Genomic DNA, 26,420 nt, shown 5'->3' on the forward strand with positions numbered 1-26,420 from the left:
CCCGGTTGGCAACGTTGTGAGGCGGGTTGAGGTAGAGGCTGTGGAAAGTGGTTTATTATTGTGATTATAATAATTGATTTTATTAGTAAATAATTAAACATTATATAAATACATACTTACAAAAATGGAGGGAGCTGCATTAAATGGCAACACCAAGGTGGTTCAAAGGTAAAAGGTTACAACTTTAAAAAAGTGCTATCAGTTTCAACCCTCGTGAGGGGGAGATTGAAAAATTTACTAGAAAATTTTTTGGGACCTCTACTCAACACAACTAATTATTTACATTACTTTGATAAAAGATATGGTGCAAATAATATTGTTGTAAATTTCAGGAATGTAAACTACGAGTACTATGCTTGTCTATAAAGAAGTAATTTTATAAAATAAAAACTATTTGAGAAACATCCACAGAAAGCAAAACAATAATAAAAACTTGTTATCTTCGGTGATACTTCAAATCGGCGTAATCTCAAGTTGCAATACCGCGTAACAAAAATTTAGGTAAAAATTTTGGAGGAAAAAAATATGTTTTGGTTTTTTACAATTTATTATCAAACTGTGTATAGATCTGTACAACTATTTTTGAAGGAATAGGGTGGAAACAAGAACAGGCAATCAGGCCCAATCAAACAAAAAGTATTCAAGATAAAGACAATGGTTTTTATTTGTAAAAGCTGTAAATAAATAAATTAGGTACTATGAAAAAAATTAAGATAAAGTTTCTTTACTTCACTTACTGCTAAATAAGCCCAAATTATTGAAGTAACACTTTGTTTCAACTGAATTTGTACAAGAAACAACTATTTACACCAGGGAAGATGGAAAAACATGCACAAATTAGGTTATTAATTTGGGTTATTTACATAATTCGTGCGTATTTAGATTGAAGCGGAACCTTTTGGCAAACTTCACTTCATACTAACAAAATCCAACATTGAGGGAAAACATCTTTTGACACTGGAAACTTTGAACTTTGACTAAAAAAAATTAAACTTCATCTTTTAACACCTACCCTAAAGTAAATAGTTGTGTATTGTAATAATTAACCTTCAAGTACCTGAAGGTAAAAATCACATATCACCCGAAGGGGTCACTAGGGTCTCCCATATATCGTGGAGCAATTGTGTCTTCCTTTTGCCTATCCGGTAACACTCAGATTTAGCAACTATTTTTTTTATCCTTACCGTTTTAACCGGACATCGCTTACCTTCGCCCAACAGTCAATCATTAAGTAATGCAAAACGATCAAACGAGCGAAACTCGAAAGACATTATTGTAGCCCTACTTAGTAAAATTCACTTGCTACATCAGCACTTGCGTCAAGGAATATAAAAAAAGGAATAGGGATCCGGCCGCGAAGGAGGGGAGAGTAATTTCATCGGGATTCTAAAGATATTATTTAATATCTTAAAAATAGCAGCAGGATAAATTTTTATGCAGATCGATTACCAAATAGTTTTTTTAGAATTACCTAAATTATAGAGAATGTAAAAAAAAGCAACTTACTACCCCCCTCTGGTGTGGAGGGGGCCCATAGGGGCCGGCTAGAAATTTCAATAAATAAAAATATTTTTTTGTTAAAGCCAACACGTCGACAATACCGTATTTAATAAAGTGACATTTTTGTTTTTGTCTTTAACTAACCCAGTAGAGGTCTGAAGGCAAAATTAATGTATATGGTCGACACTGCAATGGCAGTGCTTCGTACTGTGCATGGGCACGATTCTTCAATACTGCAAATGCAGGGCTCCGGCCCCAAGGGTTAAGAAGTAAGCGGAGTAAGGAAACTTTACCAAAACTAAAAATACAGAGGCCAAAATAAATGTATTATAGGTACTTTATAATTATAAGTATATTATATAATTAACTATCAACTTGGTAAACATTATTATGTTAAATTGACATTAAATGACATTCAAATACCGAGAGATGGATATTACTCTTGAGGTTTAAATGTTCTTGCTGAGAATCTAGATGTTTTCAATACAAGTAGCAACATTACGGTATAAAGTAATTATTAAAATATTGAAGACAATATTAGTGATTTCTAAACGAAAATCTGAAACAGAAAAATCAGAAAAGGAAACGGTCACATCTGGGACTCGAACCCAGGACCCTTGTCTTTCCGGGACAGCGCTCTACCAACTGAGCTAATGGGACCCTATTCCCCTCGGTCACTTTTAACTGTATCATACTTCGAATAAGAACTACTAACATTGTCTTCATTTTTTTTCCGATTTCAGATGTGACCGTTTCCTTTTCTGATTTTTCTGTTTCAGATTTTCGTTTAGAAATCACTAATATTGTCTTCAATATTTAAATATTATAATTTGAGGTTTTACTCAATAAAGTTATTCCGAAAAATAAATATTCATTCTAGACTTGCAGAAAAGTCAACAGATGTCGCACATTAAAAAATAAGATAGGTTTATCTAAAAAGACGCTGTCTGGATTGCATTTAGTTCGGGTTGAATCTTGCGATCATACATAAAGATAGTTGCCAATAAAAATGTGCCGTGAAAAAAAAGAAAAAAAATGAAGACAATGTTAGTAGTTCTTATTCGAAGTATGATACAGTTAAAAGTGACCGAGGGGAATAGGGTCCCATTAGCTCAGTTGGTAGAGCACTTTCCCGGAAAGACAAGGGTCCTGGGTTCGAGTCCCAGATGTGACCGTTTCCATTTCTGATTTTTCTGTTTCAGATTTTCGTTTAGAAATCACTAATATTGTCTTCAATATTTAAATATTACAATTTGAGATTTTACTCAATAAAGTTATTCCGAAAAATAAATAAAAAGTAATTATTATTCTGATAACACATTCACTGCCCGCCTTGGACAGTGATGGCTTGGATAACTCGGACATGTAAACTTGGAAAGCTCTGTCACCCGTGTTCAACACACTATAACTTTAAAACTAGATTAGGTAGTCAAAAACCGAATTTGCACTTTTTTTTTTTTGATTCATTCAAGCACTGGGCCAGCATAATAACAACTGATTTACACTGAGCTTGAACGTTGTAATGACGCACACACTAATTGACGTGTGCGGAGTTTCTCGAGACATTTGAACAATGTAAATCTAAATCAGTGATGCACAACCTACTTAGCAGGCAGGCGGCATTACTGTTTTTTCAGTCCTTTGTGGGCCGCATGGAGTACTAGTGGTTAGAAATGGGTTGCACAAGATGGGTTGTGTACCACTGGTCTAAATATAGTTGATTCCGCTTAATTGGTACATGGTTTATCAGAGCAGCCGGTTATTTAGGCCAAAACCGAAGGAACATAAACCAAAAAAAGAAACTAATACAGTAGAACCTCGTTAATTCGAAATCCAGCGGACATCAAAAATCAAATTTCGAATTAACGAATTCCCACGTAATTCGAAATTTTATGAAAAAAAAAAAAAAAAAACGCCGAAAATCGATTTTCTCGGCCGCCTCTTCAAATCCGGGTGGTATTTTAGTGGTAAATTCATATTAATACCAATTCTTTCTTTATTTTCGCGGTCGATTACCGTAGCGGCCGGCCCTTTAAATTCAGATATTCGCAATAAATTCGTAAAAATGCTATATATTTACGCGTAAATCGAGATTTTGCTGCCGATTTCGGTCGCGGCCTACCCTTTAAATTGAGATATTCGTAAAAATACGATATATTTCCGCGTAAATCGAGATTTCACGGTAATTTTCCGTCAAGGCCGGCCCTTTATTTCAAATATCTGAATTTGAATTCGTAAAAACACGATATATTTCCGCGTGAAACGAGGATTCGCGGCCGTATTTCGTCGCGGCCGGCTCTTCAAATTCAGATATTCGAAATAAATTCATAAAAATGCTATATATTTACGCGTAAATCGAGATTTCGCTGCCGATTTCGGTCGCGGCCTACCCTTTAAATTGAGATATTCGTAAAAATACGATATATTACCGCGTAAATCGAGATTTCGCGGTAATTTTCTGTCGCGGCCGGCCCTTTATTTAAAATATCTGAATTTGAATTCGTAAAAATACGATATATTTCCGCGTAAAACGAGAATTCGCGGCCGTATTCCGTCGCGGCCGGCTCTTCAAATTCTCGGATATTCGAAATAAATTCGTAAAAATATGATATATTTCCGCGTAAATCGAATTTTGTCGGCAGTTGTTCGTCGCGGCCGGCCTTTTAAGTTCAGATATTTGAAGTAAATTCGTAAAAATATGTCATATTTCGGCATGGATCGAAATTTTTCGGCCGATTTCCGTCGCGCCGTATTTTTTCAACGCGGATAGTCGAAGTAAAGTTAGTAAAAATACGATATATTTCCGCGTAAATTGAAATTTCGCGGCGGATTTCCGTCGCGGTGATGAAATACGATATATTTACGCGTAAATCGAAATTACGCAGCCGAGTCGCGGCCGACCCTTTAAATGCAGATATTTGGCGTAAACTCGTAAAACTACGACATATATCCGCGTAAAATGTATTTTCTCGGCCCTTTAAACTCGGATATTCGAAATAAATTTGAAAAAATACGACATTCCAGTGTAAATTGATTCAGATTTACAAAATAATAATACTAATTAGGACGATGTATAACCACGTAAAAATACATTTTTCGGCGTTTTACCGCCACGGCTGACTTTTAGATTCAGATTTACGAAATATTATGATTTATTTTCGCAAAAAACAATTTTTTTAGAATTACACGAACAAATTTTCGTGCGCGGACAAAAATAAATTTCGAATTACGAATTAACGAATTTCGAATTAAAAAAAAGTTTTGTATGAAAAAATTTTTCAGCGGAAATTTTTTCTGCGAAAATTTCGAATTACGCGTTTTTTCGAATTATCGGGGTTCGAATTAACGGGGTTCCACTGTACTAATTTACTTCGGTTATCTGGGATGCCATTCCATTTAATTGGGACAAATTCCGATCTTAAGTCCATGCAAAACAAGTCTCAGTAAAGGTATTTTAGTTAGGAAGGACGGGAGTGCGCTGCGCTAAGGGAGTTTTGAGTTATTCGGCAGTAATTCAGTAGACATATATATGGGGTAGTCATAAACAAAAAAAGCATTTTGTTTTTTCACAGAAACAAATTTAATTGACCTATGAACCAATATTTGGATTGTACAATAAATTTAAAAAGCGGAATCTATTATTTATAAAACTTCGTACATAGAAATTATGTTGGTTACATATTGTTGTATTCATTTTCTATTGTGGATTATTATAAAGCTGCTCCAAAACGGTAAACACAGTTGATGCAAAAGTGTAAGTGAATAGCGTTGAATGAGTCAAATTTTCGCTATAAATGTGTACTCTCGTGTCACAGGGTAACAATAATTGAATGAAAACCACCACCTGTTAAACCACTGAGGTCATAGAATTTGCAGAAGAATAGGTTAGCAAGGGTGTCATGTAGCACTCTTTTTGACAAACATACATCTCCTTGAAAACTAACATGTACAGTGCGTAGCGCTGGAGTGTTGAATTATATGCAATTACCAATTTAGCTCTTCCACTTTACAGTAGTATATAAAAAAACAATATTCATACTAATAAAATATACGGTAAAATGGTTTCACTTTTAAAGATTAATGGCAATTTTAATGGCGCCGCTTTTAAAGCTGAGCTTGAAATATGACAATGAATTTGGCAATTTCGGGATTAAAACTCCGCCTTAGAATCTACGGGAATTTTGGAAATCAATAATTACTCTCAATAAGATCTAAATGACTATTGTAAGCAGGAGCAGTTAATTCTTTTTTCACAATAATCATACTAAAAAAAATAAAACATAATAATATCATACAAGTTCACAATAAGAACACATAGAACCAAAACAATTAGTTTTATTACAAAATATAATGAACGCATTTGAACTACTTATCCACAGCAATGTGCTGTCAGTGGCACGGGTGGATTCATAATCACAATCAACTTTTGTGGTTCAGAGTAGAGCTGTTCTTTGTTCACAAAGAAACAAAACTATATACCTACTAACATTGTTAATTTTTTCAATGAGGGTGAAGGAACCTATCCTAACCAAACTTTTCTTTTTCATACTCCTCATAAGTCTTAGATACTTCTTAATGAATGTTTATGAAAATGAGATTACAGTTACAGATTGCAGCATTTAATGTGATAAAATCAAACTACAAGTCGATTTAACTGAGATGGCAGCGCTGTCTGTATAACAAATATATAACAAGTAAAGTACTAGGTTTGTATATTTGATGACCATGTTTTTGGCTAATTGAGCACACAAAGGTAGTTTAAAAATGAAAATCTTTCAGTAGTAAAATTGTAAAAATTACGGATTATGCCGTTATCAGAGGGAAAGATATTATGATACTATCTTAAACCTCGTTCATTGGGACGGAAAAATAATAGTTCTATACTTAATTGTCAAGTATTTTCTTAAAATTATAAGAAAGAAATTTATACATTGAAAAACAGTCAGTACTAATAACTATGATAAATTCACAAAACATTAAAATTGAAAGTTAGTGGTTAAAACTGCAATGGATCAAAACTGTTATTATATTCATATAAATTATAAAAAATATATACACATAGCGTAAACAAATTAAAAATAATTATAATTTAATTTGTACAACATAATAATAATAGAATAAAAATGTGAAATTATACATAAAGATTATGTCAAAACTCTTCTCAACTCAAACCAACAGCAACGAAATAGAGACATTATTACATTATAAAATACAAAACAATCACAAATTATTACAACCATGGCAATCTAGTACATATAGCATTTGGACACAGTTGACAGTATGCAACTTTTTCATATCCAACTTTTGTCAACTTTGGCTCAGTAAATTGCATTTACATTGGGTAAGCAAGCACAGCCCGCATTGTCATGGTATCATATTTAAAGTAAACAAAGAGATGTTTCAAAAAAATTATTAAACATGTAATTTAACCCCTCAAGCCTCCGGCATATTGACTATTATATTTCTTAACCTTTCCGGGAGTAAGTTACGTAATTCTGGCTGTGCTCTGGGGAGTGAGTTTTTTTTACATAAATAAAGATATATATTTTTTGATTAAATTTTATGATAGTATGCAAAATAAATAACAGCCGATATCTCTGTCGATAATGATGTAAGATACATTTAAAATTGGTGTAAAGTCATAGGAATATGCCCATAGATGGCAATTCGGTGCATATTTACAGAATATGCATCGAATATGAATACGCGACCCCTGTCGTCCATAGGCGTCCATACTCCTTTGGCGAAAGTGTGTACCGTCGTTCATTCGCGTCCATACTCCCGGAAAGGTTAAAGACGCTGTCAGTTGGTCGGAGAATTTGATTGTATTTCCGTTTTGCAATAAAAAACCAAATAAAGGTAATACATATTTCTGAATGTATCTGAAAAATAAAAACTGTGATAAAAAAAGGTGTTGAAACACGGTTTCAAATTTTATTATTAGAAAAATATACATATAAGTTTTGATACATTCAAATTTTGAATGCAAACATAAAAAAGTTTAAAAAATGGCTGACTTTATGTATTTTCGTCTAAACACTGAACTAAAATTACAGATAACAAAAAAAAAACCACATTCTATCAGACAAATCTATTATAAATATTACTGTCATCCCACTTTTTTGTCGTTGCATATAAAAATAATTAATTAAAAATTCACAAAGTTTCTTAAATTTTTCTCAAATTGCGGTCGGAACTTTTAATTTCACAGAGGTGTACATTTCAATTATTGTATGGTTAGCTTCTAGATTTGAATATAAAATGTCTTAGTTTATCTTTCCAACACTGTTTAAATCATATTTCTCACTATGACAGGAGATGGTAAGGGAGACAAAACGATTTCTATCAGACCATATGAGCTGTTACCAAAATCGAACAAATTGGCTCAAAAGATAATAACTGTCTGTTCCAAAAACCGTAAAAATTAGCCTTAGGGGTGAAATAAAAATTGCATGAAATTAATTTATTTTTCATGTAATTAATTGCAACAAAAAAATATGGAGTTGAAAATGTATTGAATTTGTATTTTTTGCCACAATAATAAATACTATTAGGTACTTCATTAATATTATTCTCTACAGTGAACTAACTTTGTTTTGGAGTAGGTATATATATTATATTTATCAAATGTAAAAAAGACTATCGGTATTATCACTAACTACCTGATTAATATCAAATCTACATTATCATATTCTACTTCAATAAATTACAATATTAAAAATTAATTTACTGGCATACAGGGCATTGACTACTTTATTGGTAGGAATATTAAATTTGTAATAATATAAAATAACCGTGCATTCTGACTGGAATATAATAATACTGGTGAACAATGTCCCGTATTACAAAACCGTATTTATTTATAATGCTACGCTTAGTTTATAAAATGAGCAACAGTATCACTCCCTGCCTCTACGGAGCCTTGCTTTAATGGTACGCGTATATGTAATAATGTAAATCCTTATCAGTTGCATGGTTAGCCATTATTGAGCATGTGTGTATACCAAGCTCTGACTTCTGACTTTTTAGGTTAAAAATTTCACTAATATGTATTGTGCGAGTCCACTTGTATTGTTTATAATGTGGTTAAAATGGATAAAATCCTTCCAACCTATAATGCAAATATCTAATTTTACATATAATGAGAAACAAAATCCTATAAAGTATTTCTTAAGGTTAAACGTAATGTTCATTATTATCTACGCGTTCATAGATGGCGCTAATTTAATTATTTTATGAAAATATACTTTTTACAAGTTATGCTTTAAAATATTAAGATGAATTATTTGTTTGTGCCCGCACATACGCAATATAAATATGAATAAATAGTTTTGTCAGTATACAAACTTAATTCATTAAAAAAAGGCATACAAATATAAAATTGCATCGATGATTCAATCCAATATTGTATCTGTATACCTTTCTTGAAAGAACGAGAAGAGTTTTTATTCGGATAAAACTATTAATTCATATTACGTATGCACGGGAGCAAACAAATAATTATTAATTTTAATATTTTAAAGCTTAACCGGCAAAAAGTGTATTTTCATAATATAATTAAATTAATGCCATCTATGAAGTATATTATAACGCATGTTATGTTTCCCCTTAAGTAAGTTTTCCTATGATAATGATGTGATAAATTAATAAATAAATATCCTGTTTTTTTCCCCAGATTGGTTATCATGTACATAATACAGACACTAATAATAGTAGGTACATATATTATGTTGATTATAATCCTAGTAATGAAGACTTATCAAGCGGTGCTGGAATCCACTTGTGCCCCACTGACGGTAGTTCGAGGAGTGAGGCTTCCATTTTGCATCTTCCGCATATTTTCCCCGGTCAATTGCGATAGAGAATCACAAAACTTGTGATAGTTATCTTCCAAAGCTTCTTGGTATTCAAACTGGTCTGATGAGATGAGCTTGCTGTTTATTTTCAATGCAGTGTGACAAACTTTAATGAAATCTCTGCAAAAGGGAAAAAAGGAAGTAAAAATAAACAATGTATGATGGTGAGGTCTTTTAAAACTAAAATTTAAATAATAACTTATTTCGTATTCTATTTCAAATGCAACTGGAAATATAAGCTGATATGAGCGCCATCGGATACAAAATGACCAATAATTTAGATTAAGACATTTGGAAAACTTTTTTTTGTCGGTTTAACTCTTGGTGTTCCGCTGCAAGATTTTCGCAGTGCGTCATCTAATTCTATTTTCATCATGACTTAATGTTTTTGTAAATTGTACATTCTTACCAGATGACATGTATATACATATTTATAAAAAATGTATGTCTACAATGCTAGGTATAGTGAATAAAAAAAGTTTAAAAAAAAAAAAAAAAAATTTGATTATTTTATTTTTTATTATTTCAACTTTTGGGACAATATTTTCATCTGGTATCAAAATAAAAAATATTTTACAGTCAAAAACAGGCATTTTCACAGTTACTTCATCATCAATCAATCACTCAATAGATGTATATATTAAGTTTATAAATTGTTTGATATGGTTCACCTGAAAAGACGTTGTTTTTGACTTGTACTCTTTATGCTTAGCATGATAGATATAATCTATCCTGTGTAGTTTCCCCAAAACAGCTAGTTATATTCAGAGAAATGATATTTTAAACATATCTATATGGATACGCCGGCGTTTAAGAGGTTAAAGATGTGAGACAAAGTGTGTGAAGCAATCAGTACAAGGCACAAGTTTTATAAAATAGAATTGTACACTTGAAACATAGAGGGGAAGAGACTTTTTGTATTGTTTTTAAGTATTTAATTCCTAAGCTGCGAATATTTTTTAATAATACTTACCGAAAAACATCCTGAAGTTGTTTAACTTTATCGTCTGGGTACATCTTTGATAAAGTTGGCTCCAAGAACACCGAAGCATACGCCAATGGACCAGCATTTACTTGAACGCATATGCTGCCTTGCAATCTGTAGTATAATTTAAAATATATTAGTCAACTTATTTTACGAAAGCGTTAGGGTAATTTAAATTCTTCTGTTATTCAATAAGTTCAGATACTTTAGGGAGGCGAAGGCTTGCCCGGTGGTTTATTTCATAAGGGATACAAAATGAACATAAGTAGGATATTGAGAATCTTACTTGAGTTGTAGTTTTTTGGCATCACACGTTTTGGCATTGACAATCTCGTTCAGCTCTGTTACTCGATTCTGCATTTCTTCAAATGCTACTTCAATGGGCCCTTTCTCTTCAATACTCGTGTCTACAACCATTATACGTTTCTTGACGTAAGGGAATGAAGACTCAGCTGAAAAGTATAAAAAAAACATTTTTTAAATTTATTTATGGGAATACCGCACAAGAGTTCTAACTGCTCCAAAGTGTCCGGAACCTGTGGAAATATGAGATCTCCGATTGGGGTATGTTATAATAATTTTTTTTTTTTTTCTTTTTAAGTTAAACAAACATTACCGGGTTACAAATAACCTGATAATAATATTTGAAAATCTCCTACTGCCATCACAGTAAGCGGAAAATTTTGCTTGTGTTGTGATGGAGGATTTAGCCAGTCGAGGAATTGAACTCACGACGCCTGGGCAGGACCCAGACGCAATGCCAACTCAGCTACTGATTGATAAATACCTGGATATTCAGATCTGGTCGCCAAACATTTCAAGCAACATTTCGATTCTGAATCGTGATCTTTCACTAGGGTGATACTGAGAGTATCTTCCACTTTGCAGGAAACAAATCATACCAGCACCCTTAAGGCTATGTAAATCATCCAAATATGTATTATTATTAAATGCAGTAATAAAAATTATTTGCACACGCCGGGATTTTGAAAACCCAATCTCCAGATTCGCAGTCGAGGATTTTAACCGCTGGACCACAGAGGTATAAATAAATTATTAATTTCCATCTAAACTTAATCTATCATTTTTAAAGAATATGGTTTACAATAACATGATTTGTAAGGGCAGCATTATTACTCATAACTCATTTTGAATTCAATCCACTGGTTATTAACATGAACATAAATAATAGTCATTAACAATAACGGAAGATTAGCATACTTTAAAGAAGAGATAAACTTGTAAGACTGGTTTTCCTTTTCACTGATTTTCTACATTGACCCGGCTCGACCATAATACATCCATCTCTAGTGAATGCTCCATGCAAAAAGAATAGTCATTAACAATAACGGAAGATTAGCATACTTTAAAGAAGAGATAAGGAGATGTAAGAATAGTTTTCCTTTTTCACTGATTTCCTACATTGCCCCGGGCTCAAACACACTATAGCCATCTCTAGTGAATGGAGTCTCATACATAAATAATAGTTATTAACAAACTTTAAAGAAGAAATAACATACTTGTAAGAATAGTTTTCCTTTTCCACTGATCTTCTACATTGCCCCGGGCTCGGCCATCTTTAGTGAACGGAGTCTCGTACATAAATCTCCTCACATCGTGGTTCTTATCAAACTCTGTTATGCGCTCTTGAGACAACTCGGAACAGTCGAAATGGGGCTGGACAGATGTCACTTGGATGTAGGCAAACCGCTCGTCTAGGTCACTCACAACAACCTGAAAATTTTACAATATTAATTTAATAATATAATAGATATAACAATAAAACAAGAACAAAGATCTTATGAATCTTCTCAACATAGGCCAATCTAGGCAAAATATTATTATCACATTAATTATAAATATAACCTTGAAGGGATATCACTGACATGGTGAAATAAATAAATAATAAGGTCTAACTAATATTGATCAAAAGAATTCCAATTTTGTGATCTCATTTGGGACAGTCGCGTCTATCGAGTTAATCACTCGAGCGATTTTTGGCAAATTATGGCAAGTTTGCAAAACGTTTTGAGTGGTTGCTTGTCGATAATTTGCTAAATTTATAGAACCTAAAATTATGGGATAAAGGGAAAAATCTAGGTGGATTCAACGAATTTAAACCACGTCTCTATGAAACTTACTACCAAATGTGAATTAACTCATTTCTTATTTAATTATAAACCCACATCCTCATAAGGATCAGGTGATGGATTCTCAATAAAAAATATTTATTTATTTATTTTATTTTAAATGCACATTTACAGTTATACATAACCAATAATAAACATACATTTTATTTTAATTTATTAAGTAATAATAGCGTTTTTGAACTGGTGAATATTAAGTTGGAAAATATCTATATCAGGGGACAGGTAATTTAGTAACATAATCATTTTTCCGAGCGGCATTACTAATGGTAAGTTGGTTCTGCATTTTGGAACGACAAAGGTTCTGTGCCTGCGCGCTCTTGTATAATTGTCGGGGACATAAAACTCAAATTTTTCTATAATATCGGGAATACAGACGTTACCATTTAGAAGTTTATATGCTGTTATCAGCAAAGCAGTTTTCCTTCTATCGGTGAGGCTATTAATACCCAGCATGCCGGACAAAAAGGCTGATGGATATAACCAGGGATAATATCCGAAGTCTCTAAGATATAAATATCTCAGAAACTTCTTTTGTACTTTCTCTATCATTTGAGAGTAAGTTAAATCCATTGGTCCCCATATTACAGAACCACTTTCCAAAATGCTACGTACTAAACTATAGTATAGCACACGAATCGCGGCCGAGCTGCAAAAATGTCTGGAGTTGCTTAGCACAAATCCTAGCATTCTTAAAGCTTTGTTGCATATCGTTTCTATGTGGACGTGAAATGTTAAGTGCGTATCAAATGCGATTCCCAAATCTCTTGAAATAACAATGTGCTGAAGAGATGAATAAGACATTTTGTGGTTATAGTAAATCGTTTTGTTTGCCTTGGTGTAGCACATAATGGAGCATTTCTTTAACCCTAATTTATTGGTATGACTCCATTCGACGATAGAATTTATATCACTTTGTAGCTGCAAACAATTTTCCAAAGATTTTATTAAAAGGAATAGTTTCATGTCATCCGCGAATAAGAGAAACTTGGAAAATTTTATGCAATGGTAAATGTCATTGATAAATAGCGAGAAAAGTAAGGGTCCAAGATTCGACCCCTGTGGAACTCCAGAGTTTGTGATGAAGTTGGAAGAGTGGAAAATATCATAAGTTACGTATTGTTGTCTATTTGAGAAATAACTTACAAATAGACATAGAAGTTTCGCTGAAAATCCAAATTGGTCGAGTTTATTTAGGAGAATAAGCGGATCTACTGAGTCAAAGGCTTTTGCGAAGTCATTGTATGATACATCTACTTGATTGTTACTATCAAGAGCTTGAGATATGTACTCCGTAAAAACCATTAGATTAGACACAGTAGATCTGCCAGACCTAAAACCGTGTTGCTGGTCAATTATAAAGGGTTCAACTTGGGTATAAATGCATTTATGAATTATTAGTTCAAACAACTTGGCTGGAGAGGATAGGATCGCCACTGGTCTATAATTAGAGACTGAAGCCTTATCACCAGTTTTATGTAACGGTGTAACTTTAGAGATTTTCCACAGGTCTGGGAATATTCCGGAGTTAAGTGAGAGATTATAAATATACGCGAGAGGTGTTAATAAGGGCTCAAAGCATCCCTTTAACACGAATGACGGAATAAGATCCGGTCCAAAAGAAGTTTTGGATTTTAATTTTTTAACAGCAGCGGTGATGTCAGTGTTTGTAATATTTTGAATATCAACATTCTGTGCTTTTGTTGGCGTATTTTTTCCAGGTATAAAAGATTTCAAGTCCGCAGCTTCCTTACTATAAGTTGATTTAAAATAGTCTGCAAATGCTTCTGGAATATCTGCTCCTGAGAAAGACTGATTATTCCAAGTAACATGGTCAACAAACCCGCCATCACTTCTTCTGGACGAGATATACTTCCAGAAAGATTTGGGATCGCATTTGATATTTTTTTCAATAGAATTAATATATTGCACATGTGCTAATCGAATACTGCGTTTTATTTTTGTTCTAAGTAGACAAAACATTTCCCGGTCACTCACCATTCCAGTTTTCTTCCATTTTTTGTAATGTTTGAATTTGAGTTTTATGTCGCTAACAATCTCACTAGAAAACCATTTAGGATATTTTCTACCATTCCTCGGAGTGCGCTTAATTTTGAAACACATATCAAAATATTTATAAATTATGGAATAGAAAAAGTGTGTCGCTAAATTAACATCATTTATGTCCTTCAAAGGTTGCCAGTCATGAGATTGTAAATGGCAATAAAGAGCTTTAAAATCGCCATGTTCGAAGTTCCATCCTCGCCTAACACTATTATCAATATTATTCCACAAGTTTCGTGTTTGACAATTGGTTGTGTTTTTGTTCGGCGAAATCTCTATACACAACGATGGATGATAAGCGTCTTCTTTAACTAGTGAGTATAAGGATTTATATACTTTTAAATCAATGTTGCTGATAACAATGTCCAGCGTGCTTCCCTTCACATTTGTAATAGAGTTGCTTTGTTCCATTTGGAAAAGATTCATAAAATATATGAGATCCATTTCGGTGCCTTTGTTACTAGATTTTAGATTGAAGTCGCCTATTATAATAATCTTTTTATTGATTAAAAAATTAAAATTCTCAGTAACCTTATCAAAAAAATCGGTATATGTTTTATTTGGCGATGCCGGTGGAATGTACACAACACATATGTAAATAACACCAAAATCATTTAGGCATGTCTTTATCCACATATTCTCGTCTTTACTTTCCAGATAGGTAAGTCTCTGGGTTTGAGTTGCACGGTCACGTCTCGCGGCTAGCAGTACTCCTCCTCCCCTTGAATGTCCCGAGGTTCTGTCCTTTCTGAACACGTCATACCGTTGATCGAAGAGTTGACTATTGTAAATGCTGTCGTTAAGCCATGTCTCTGATAGTAATATAAGATCGTTGTTCTGTATTATTACACTTTGTAGGAAATCATCGGTTTTGGATCTTAATCCCCGTACATTTTGGTAAAAAATTGTGCAAGGGAGAGAATTCACTTTTAGGGGGTTCTCTAGTCATTTCGCGGCGGCATTTTCATTCACTTTGGTCCGGTTTTGATTATCATCAATAGGATTTTGTTTTGGTTTTAAGTACCGATAATGTCTTACCGGTACTCCTCGAGGCCATAAATCTTCCCGTAAAAGTTTTTCGTATAGATCCTCCGTTACACCTATACGGAAAGCCGCGTATTCTTGAGAATGTGCGATGAATTTTTCTATTTCACTTTTTGTTATTTCGTTTTTCTCCAGATGTGCCCGGATCTCTTCTACTGTTGTGTCCTTATGTAATCTAGACACGATAATATTCTTTATTCTTGGATATGATTTTATACTCGAAGACTTATCGGAGTTACCGATAGTTAAATTCTTCACTGTGCGTTGTCTGCGTTTAATTTTTATCCAATCTTCCGTATTAGGAGCGGTTTTTGATTCCGGCTCGGAAATTGGAACGTGTGGTTCCGTGGCGTGCGTTTTGGGGATCGCGCCGCTAAAAGATGCGGTTTCAAATTGACCGGCGTCATTTTTTGCTTTGGTGGCCGCTCTAGTTCTCATCCTTTCCTTGGTTTGCGTTACTGCTGACAGGGTAGCGGGCGCGGTGTGCGGTGCAGCGGGGGCCGCTACGTCAGCCCAGCGCTGAGTCGCGGGATTTGTAGGTAGTGCATTTTTGTTGTCACTTTTGCTTGTTACCTGCCGATTTAATGTCGCTTCCACGGCCTTTACACGGTCCAACAACTCGTTAATCGTCCTACTTTGTTCGAGAATGATGCTCTTCAGCTCTAGGAGCACGACGTCACTCATTATTCGATCCAGCAGTGAACAAAATTCGCGAAAAAAAATTTTTTTAATGACAGCGCGACAGTAAGACGTGCGTACCGTATCAGTGATAACAGATATTCATATATATATATATATATATATATCAGTGATAACAGATATTCATATATATATATATATATATATCTACGAGATTAACTCATTGACCCCATTCATAATAAAATATATAGATCCATTAAAGAAAGCTTATTCCCATCATTACTTAAACTAGGCACAGTAATACCAGTGTATAAATCATGTAATCAAAGGAATATTAGTACCTGCACAGCAATTAAAAACCAACTAATTAATATGTATCATGAAAAAAATCGTTATTTGTCTTATTTACTTGTACTATCATGTAAAATCACCCCCCGAAGTTAGCGCACTTTACCCCCGGCCACAATGTATGTATACCAACCTGTATGTATAAATGGCAACCGGTTTTCTCGAGTGGTTAAGCTAATTTGGATGGTCAATTCTGTTTTTAGACAATTTTGAAAAAATACATTCTACCAAGGAAAATGATAATATCAGTTCTTGTTAGAATCCCAGTTTTTTCCTAACCCCCTGGATACATCATCCAATGGTAGTGCAGAAATAAAAAAAATAATGTGTTTAAAGCATACAAATACAATATTGGATTGAATCACCATTACAATATTGTATTGGGAATCCTTACTGAAAAAATTGTGTTTTTACACAGCCAAAACTATTTATTCATATTCATATTACATATGTACGGGCGCAAACAAATAATGTCTTAATTTTTTAAAGGATAACTTGAAAAAAGTATATTTTCATAAAATAATTCAATTAACGCTATCTATGAACGTCTAGATTATAACATATGTTGCGTTTACCCTTTTGTGTATTTTACAGTAATTACTAATGGAAAACCTAAATACATACTGGAAGATAATAGGACCAAGTAAAATTAATATAATTTATTTAAAAATGAATAATTACCGGGGCAGAATCCATCACTGTTTTTACAACACCTACGCCAAACTTTTGTTCGTACAATTTAAAGAGGCGTTCTGATATTTCGCTGAGGGATGTGACTTTTGGTTCCTTGTATATATATTCAATCCCACATTCATCCTCAAAGTAGACTTGATTGAAGAATGCAACTCGGTAGTATCTTCCCAGCAATCGCCTCCCGGTATCCCGGATGTCTAATACTTTGGTGTAGGCCGTGTCAAGGTGTCGGTAACATCGTGTTAGGGATTCAAAGTTCCTCTGTTTCTCGTAGAAGGGGAGTATCAGCCGGTAGAACGGCCCCAGGAGTTCATATCGCTCAGCCTTGTCCACGTAACTTGTACAGGTTTCCAGTTGTTCCAGCAGACCCTGCTCAGTGTACTGGATATCCACCATACCTGGAAAAATAATACATTCAATTATTGAATTAATTTTATACATTATGCCACTATTATTTTTTCAATATGCATAATATATTAATGACAGATTCGAGTAGTAATCACCACGTGTTAATAACTGCTACCCATTTTTATAGCTTATTAAGTATTGGTCTTGAATACGTAGATAAAAATCTTGTGGCAATATTGTACTTTAGACTCATTGGGAACTGCTAAGTATTCTGACCAGTGGCGGTTCGTGGTCTTTTTCACTGGAGGTTCAGAATATCAAGAGGACTTATGTATAAACCTGTTTCATCAAATTTTACAGATTTCTCTGATTTTTAATTTCAAGCCCTTTTTCACACCAACTCGCAACATTTTTTTTTATGTAAACAACACTATATTTCGCCATTATATAATATTAGGTATAACTAACAGGAATAACTTAAACTTTAAAAAACTATGTAGTGCAAAGTTCAGCTGCCGGTGCGTGGCATAAAACATCGTCTATGGAGTCTTATTACAAAAGTAGGCTTTAATTTCAGACAAATAATTTTATAGTTGTAGTACTATGTAAAAAATCTTCATTCAATCATGTATTATTTTCAAAGATATAGTTTAAAACTAAATCCATTTTCTCGAATAGACCCTTGTTTTTGCCCGCATGAGGAATGTGATGTGTTAAGTCAATATAATGCAAGAATTGCATTTCCCGGAGCCAGGCTCCCCCGAGTGAATAGTATCTCCAGCGGAGCAAACGAGAGTAAATGAGATCGGGTAAATAGGAAATGGGACAACACAGGAAGGACGAGGGGTATAGAACATATCAACAAGCGATCCACTGGTCTGAGGGACTTTTGCGCAGTAGTATTTTATCTAGTAAACAAGACACGTAGGTACTCATCCACAATTACATTTGATTTATTGAATAGTTTTTATATTCAGAAAAAATCTAACACGAGAACTAATAAAAATTGAACTTGTAATAAAATCCATATTTTATGCTAAAATTTAAATACTTCGTTAACATTCAATTTTACCTTTTTACAATTGTTTCATAATTTACTGCTTCGCAATGAATTGTGTCATTTATTTATTCCTTATAATTATGGAAATTGAGTTAAGTTAAAACTAGTTAAGGTATGTGATGTGATATTAATTAGTATTTATTTATGTATAATATTGCACAAGGAGAGCTAACACACCAAAGAAAGGATGGATGGTGCAATTTCTTATATCCATTACGTACGGCTGTTTGAAAATCTGGTGTCAAGTAGGATCCACCAGATAATAAATTTAAGTTTTATTTCTCTTCCAATCTTGGACATTTCGAAACATCTTGACAGAATAAGCTATAATAATGGTAATATTCACAATCAATTGCCGTATGTAATGGAACTAAGGAATTATACGATCCATCTTTTCTTTGGTGTGTTAGCTCTCTTGTACAGGAAACATTCTGATGGAAAGAAAATAAATGAAAGGAAAGGGAGGAAGGTCGAGAAGTGTCTGGCTATTCGATTCCAGTAACTAAACATAGCCAAACCCATTTCCAAGTAAGATTTTATTTCCGAATGGTGGTATATAAAAAGGGCAATACTGAAATTATTATTCACTTATGGTTCCAGAACCAAACTGTGGCATATCTAAAATAATTAATCATAGATATTGATGTATAAATTCCCGGGAATTTATTTCTGGGGAATATTCCCCTGGACGGGAAATTTTTGGAATTTTGATTTTAACAACATAATACCTCAAAAAGAATAATATTTATCAAAAAAAAAATATATATATATACACACATATGGTACATATAGAGCAGGATAGATCCATAAAAACTATTCCCATATATATAGGAATAGGATCCAAGAGAAAAATAACAAAAAAACACCGATCAAAATTATTTTAAAGTGAGTAGTATCTCTGTATAATTGTATACTGTACAGTATTAGTAGCCTATATACACTTTATGCTAGTAAACGGTACATATAAAAAAATCAATCGTAAAACTGTAAAAATGACACAACTTCACAAATCGTTACTATTCATCTGATGATACCGATTGGACACTGACACTATCAACTTCGCTTCCACTTTCACCTTCATATTCTTCTTCTTCTTCTTCATCCGACCCGGACGAAGTTGTTGCCGACTCAGGATTATCTACGTTTTCTTCTTCCTCAGCACAGTCAATTGGATGTTTGCGTTTGCGATTACCAGATAGGTTTGAAACGTTATGATGCGAAGCAATCTGCTCATCCGTGGAAGAAAGGGTTTTCTTGGGAGCAACTTGAGAGCCTCTTTCAGAGGAAAGAAGTTTCCAATTGTGTGCCACAAATATTATTTTCCCTGCTCTTTGAGTTGTTAGACGATTCCTCCGTGTTGTATGAATGCGACTCAACATGCTAAAAGATCTCTCAGTGGCTGCTGAAGTAATGGGAGCAGTCAATATTCTTATGGCAACCTGTGACAAATCAGAAAATCCGCACATCCCCTTCCACCAGGTCACTGGCGTGATTTTATCGACACACTTCCATAGGAATGCCTTGCTCCATGATTCTTCTTTAGCCCTATAATTGGCTAAATCAACAAGAACATTTGCACTAACAACAGTCTCCATATGAGCAGAGGCGGTCCCTGCCTTAGTGCATTTGTGCACTGCACTGCCAAACATCGATATACGTCAGAAATGTAAAATCGTATATCCACTCACGAAGAATTCCCGCCAGATCATTATAATATTCTTACCAATCAAAGTTTGTACTAGACTCCCGCGCATGCGAAAAACAATGTAATATAGGTATCAACCCGTGCATATTTCGCTTTGCCGAGGCATGCCATGTACCTTCTATAGGCACTATCTCTAGAGGCCGGAACCGTGAAATGAGTGAGACAGGTAGAGACCCATAACGGCTGTTGATGTGTTAGAGCAGTGGAGATAGAAGGTGGTCGGTGCATTATCGGCGCATGCGCCGAAACATCCTGATCTTTATCAAATACCTTAAACATGCGTAAAACGTTTGGAATGCATTAGTTAGGATTGACAGATTTCGAACTAATTAACAATGTTATAATATTCTAGCGGTACCGGCGCGATCTACATATCTGCAAACTTGACAGTATTCACTATTCAGTATTGGCGATTGACGCGACGTTTTAACGGTTTTTGCGAGTTTTGCTCTGCCAAAAGGTTTTTAAAAATGAGTGCTAATGAAAACATTGCGGTTAACATTGATTTTATCAAAAGTAACCGAAGTTCATTTAATCCCAACAAACTAGAGATGATTTTGCGATTGCTGACGGAGCAATATCAATTTTACAATTATTTTACAAATGTAACTTGGTGGAGTGTTTTAGTGAAATAGTGATACTGTTAAAAATAATTTGTACTATTCCGATGACAACTGTCGAGTGCGAAAGGTATTTTTCTACGTTGAAACGTGTAAAAACATTTCTGAGGAATACTGTAAATGTCCCAAGATCGTCTCATTGCTTTATCAATGATGAGCATCGAAAAAAGTTTGATCTCGTCTATACCAGACTTTAATAATCTTGTAATTGAAGAATTTTCTCAAATGAAAGAGCGACAAATGGATTTTCTCTACAAATGAATTATTTGTACTGGGTATATTTTCCTATTTTACATGTTACCATTATTTGTGAAATGCACTGGTGGCAAATTCTGTCACGAGCCGCCTCTGCATATGACTTGCTACTTGGTCAATGAATTCAAGTGCTTCAAGTTACTGTGCGTGGCTTAGCAGATGTCCTTGGGAACCTGGATCTAGTAGGGCAGCAGCCAGATATATTGGAGCAATAGCAAATTCTTTGCGCTGCGCCGCCTTTTCCAGTATTTGCTTCTCTTCGGCATGTGACAGTAGAGACGCTGGAAGAGTTTTACTTAGACTGCTCTCAATATCCTCAAAGGGGGGGGGGGGGCATAAGTGGTAGGGAAGTCCCTAGATCAGAGGATGTCGTCTTAGATAACTGCTAACACTCAATAAAGCATCCAAGTGAAGTGCAGAAACCATTTTATTAAAAATATAATAAATTCCGTTTTCGGGAATTTATTTCAGGTCGGGGAATATTCCCGGGTCTACATCACTAATCATAGATAATTAAGATATATTAAAGCAGAATTAATTATTCATATGATGCAATATTTATTGTGAAAAATAATTTTGTTGTTGAATTGTTACCCATATCCTTTTAAGGTTCCATGATAACTCAACACAGATATTATTCAACACACATTTAAAAAGTGATATAAAGTCATTAAAAACAATGAATAAATGATTTTTTTTCACCTAACCTAACCTACTTAACCCAGATAAAAAAGTTTTTGTTTTATCACTTTCCATGACTTTATATAACTTTTTAAAAATGTGATGAATTATCATTTTGATGATTTATCCGGTCACCCCTTTTACAGTTAGACATTCTACAAAAACATCTTTTGAACTTATTTTTTTTAACATCAACCCCACACAGGAAAATATTTTCCCTCAGGGCTTAGCTTCTCCAGATCTGGTACGCCACACAACTGATGGGTAGGCGCATCCTGAACACACCTCACCCATTGAATCAGGGCACCCCTGCTAAACCACCAAACGCAGCGAACCACTTGGGGTGACCTATGGCAGAGGTGTTGGTTATCTAATAAATGGTTGCCGGGTTGGCGGTACCCAAACCCGCCTCCTAAATTCGATTCAAGGACAGTATTATTACTAACTTAATCAAATTGATCCCCAATAAAACATCATTTACATTGGGTCGGGTTTTAAAGACATGACCTCAGGCTCTTACAGTTCAATTTTTCACAACCATAACAAGTCAGAACCCAATGTGAATAAAACTCGACCCTTCAGACATGGCTAGCAAACCGAGCTACCTCCCACTGGGTTATCACAATATATTTTTTTAAATTCCAATGTAAAAAGGGACTAATATGTCGATAAAAATTAAAGTTTATGATCTATTTTATTTCCTTCACAAGTGTTATATTTAACAAAAATTAAACAGGAAACAAACTATGCATTCAAATTGCTCAATAATTTTTATGTCTATAAAAACACTGACATATAATAGATGGCGTGATGCGGGCAGATAACAAATACAGTCTGACACAAATGTTAATGTACTCTAGTACATCACATGGCTAATCAACAACTAATTAAATATTGTTTTATGAACTAACGCTGTACTTAAAAAAATAAGTACCGATTTTTTAATACAAACATGATAATGTGTATTAAAAAGCGTAGTAAAATATACTATTATTGCATTATTTAATAAGAAAAACAAAATAACATACAACAAACTATGAAAAGATTTAACAGGAAAGGGTAAAGTCCAATTACACAAAAACCTCCAACTGTTTTACTCTATTTCTCTAGATCAGTGCTTCTCAAAATTGTTAATTTTAATTTTAAACATTATTTTATTTATCCAAATGAGCATTATATTTTTGTATAACATATTGGCAAATAAAGTAAAACTACACAGGGGGTATTTCACCATCCTCTTGATAGCTTATCCACAGGATAACATTCATTTATTAAGTCGGAGTTTGCTATTGGGTACTCAACCCTATGAATAGTGGCTATATATTGCATAAGTTAGCCAGGTTTCCTAGCTATTGCAAGTATTTATTGATACAGTCAAACATGGTTATAACGAGCACGGGGGGACTGACTAAATTTGCTCCTTATAGCCATTAATCATTATATCCAAAATAGGTTTTTTTAGAAGTCGTATGTAACCTACCTACCTGCCTCTACTATCAATATATTCAAAATTACAATACATTTTCAAAATACGAGAAGGTATTACTTATTAAAAGAATAATTAGAAAAATTCACTTTTATTTATCAAATTTATCATCAATGATTGTTTTAAAGATTTCACTTTCATACTTCTCAATTTCCTCTTCAAAACAATCAACGCATTATTACTATCATCACCTGGTTCAAGGCTTCCAAGAAAAATATCACTAAATTGTCCATCTAATTATCACTACCTTACGCGTACTGTACCTACCGCTTGTAAAATCGCACTTGTCACAAATAACTAGCTTGCGGGATTGTTTTAGTTTTCGGCTGTAAAATTTTACTTGTCACAAACCAGTGTCAGTTTCATACGGCCCACTTGGCTATAGAGAAAAATCAAAATTTTTAGAGTAATTCTTGAAAACCCTGGCTGACATATTTTGAAAAATAGACAATGCGGCCTCTGTACTGAAAAAGATGTTCATCGCTATCATAAATTTACCCCGTGGAGGGATAATAGCGCGTAACAATGTACTTTCATTAACACATTTATTGGTTTTTAAAACAAAATTGACGATGAGTTGTAATACAAAAGAAGACGTAAAAAGGGAACAAATTTGCTAAGCTTAAATTTCGCATGACTTTCGTATATCAGTGAATCGACCTCGTTATAACAGTCAATCACATGAAGATAAGCCTGAACTAAAATATCATTTTGTAATTGCTCATTATAGCCGTGAACTCGCTATTGCCATGATCGTTATAACCAAGTTCGACTGTATATGTTATGAAAAACTATCAAGAGGATGGAGAAATATCCCATATTCTAATAATAGCTCACAAAAACAAGTTACAGCTAGTTAAGTGTTTGTATTGTGAACAAATCAAAGATTGAATATCTGATTCTCAGAATTTGCTCCGAAGTCTTGATTTAATTGAAGAACCTGTAAATTATCTACTTCCAAGTTAATAACGATGAATTTATCTACAGATCTTGCGATTGACAGTAACATAGTTGGTCTCAATAACTTAATAATTTTTTTTAATAAAAATAATCACATATCTTTATTAATATTTAGTTAAAAAGCATGTAAGGTACGCTATGCAGATAGTCAATTAGTTAATTAGCATTATAACATTAGATAATTCGTTATTTTAGAATCGTAGATTATTTGAACCTGACAAATGATGGTTCAAAAATGGAAACAGTTAAAAAGCATGTATGGTACGTTATGCAGACAGTGTCAATTAGTTAATTAGCTTTATAACATTAGATAATTCGTTATTTTAGAATGGTACATTATTTGAACCTGACATTTCTTCAGAAACCAATAATCTTTTTGAATAATTAATGCCGTACCATCACAGCCAATACCTACTGACTTCTAATATTGCCAATAGCATGTGGTTTTGTCAGAGAGAACTTGGAGAAATACAACTAGCTTACTATATTTTTTTACCTCATGTACACACAAAAACAATCGAATCTGCATTTTGCGAAAAATTAACTCCTCAGGCCTCTGGAATAATTCCCTAAATATTTCTTAAAGTCGAGAATGTCAAAAGGTTGGAGAATTTGTGTGTGCTTCCGCTTTGCAATAAAATCAACCGAACGAAATGAAATATTTCTGAAATTTTCCGAAAACCAAAAACTGTCTTTGTTAGGTGGTGGAATAAGCTTTATCCATTTTATTATTTATTTTTATTAGTAAACATCACAGACATAGGAATTAATAGACGAGAAGATAATGGCGAGGGGTAAAATCAACTGTTGAAGAACGAAGGGGGTTAAGCTGACTGTGATTCGTCAATAAATCAATCTGACAGTAAATAGGCATCTCGCATTATAATATCACCATTTAGTTCTTAAAAGTAAAATCTGCCTTTGAATGAATAGACATTTTTACATGGGAGCGCAAATTACTCGCCACGTTATGAACTAATTTGCGAAGTCCAAATTCGGCAAAGTAAATTTCTTCTGTTTGCAGAGTCGTAGTTAGTTTCAGAGTATTTAGTTAAGACACTTTTATAAATGTTCATAATTTACTTCCCAGCAACCCACCAGCTTTGTGTTTCGCGTCCAGACGTTTCTCGATGTGATAGTAACAACTGATTCATATTATACGATGTGAATATGCTTAAAATAAAGTAAAATAATTCTTATATATGGAATGTAATACGACAATTGGGTTTATTCTCTTTTTCACATCTATTTTTACAAGTTTTCATAGTACAAGTCAACATTTTGCCATGTTATTTCGTAAAATGAACCGATGATGCCTCGACCATAGTTCGCAAAAGAATGATGACGTCACGTTTTCAAATTTCACTTGAGGCCATATGCGAGCCCAGCCGGCTCAATGGAACCGGTATGGGGAGTGGGGATAATACGCTTTTAATCACTTAGGGCAGGTCTACTAATATTCATATGTCTATGGTAAACATAAATTTTTACTTAAAAAAAAAAATGGTTTTTCATCTAAACACTGAACTAAAATTACTGATGAAAAAAAAAACACAAATTTCTTTAGACAAATAAATGTATTGTAAACATTACTGTCGTTTCATATAAAAAAATATTTATAAAAAATTTGCAAAGTTTCAAAATTTTATCTCAAACTGCAATTGGAACCTTTGGTTTCGTAGAGGTATACATTTAAATTCTTCAGCGGTTAACTTCTAGATTTGAATATAAAGTGGGGTGTTTTCTCTTTCTAATACCGTTTATATCATATTTCTCACCACGACAATAAGGGAGACCACGATTTCTGAGTGACCATATGAGCGGTTCCCAAAAGCGAACAAATTAGCTCTTTGGGTAATAGCTGTTTGTTCCCTAAACTGAATAAATTAACCTAAGGGGTTAAAATGGGTGCGTGTGTTGTCATTTTATGAGTGGTAGTTTAAAAAAATAAAATAATAGTAGATTTAATTATGAAATAGGTACTGTAATATTTTGATGTCTCTAGTTTGAGAAACAGTGCTCTAAATTT

General features: G+C 33.7%; 1 protein-coding gene across 2 annotated transcripts in view; it reads right to left on the reverse strand.

Annotated features, from left to right (window-relative positions):
* Window positions 1–8,939: 8,939 nt before the first annotated feature.
* The window catches only part of Ziz (dedicator of cytokinesis protein Ziz), a 71,036-nt gene continuing 53,555 nt past the window's right edge, over window positions 8,940–26,420 (reverse strand). For both annotated transcript variants that reach the window (XM_089651414.1, XM_089651415.1), the window contains exons 28-32: window positions 17,265–17,674; window positions 11,862–12,075; window positions 10,628–10,793; window positions 10,330–10,455; window positions 8,940–9,476 (exon numbers count right to left, since the gene is read on the reverse strand). In XM_089651414.1, coding sequence (XP_089507540.1) covers window positions 9,260–9,476; window positions 10,330–10,455; window positions 10,628–10,793; window positions 11,862–12,075; window positions 17,265–17,674 — 1,133 coding nt within the window. In that variant the 3' untranslated portion in view covers window positions 8,940–9,259. The remainder of the gene's footprint in view (window positions 9,477–10,329; window positions 10,456–10,627; window positions 10,794–11,861; window positions 12,076–17,264; window positions 17,675–26,420) is intronic.

Source organism: Hesperophylax consimilis, chromosome 4, assembly GCF_061612785.1.
Source record: "Hesperophylax consimilis isolate HC1 chromosome 4, BYU_Hcon_1.0, whole genome shotgun sequence".
Lineage (NCBI taxonomy): Eukaryota > Metazoa > Arthropoda > Insecta > Trichoptera > Limnephilidae > Hesperophylax > Hesperophylax consimilis.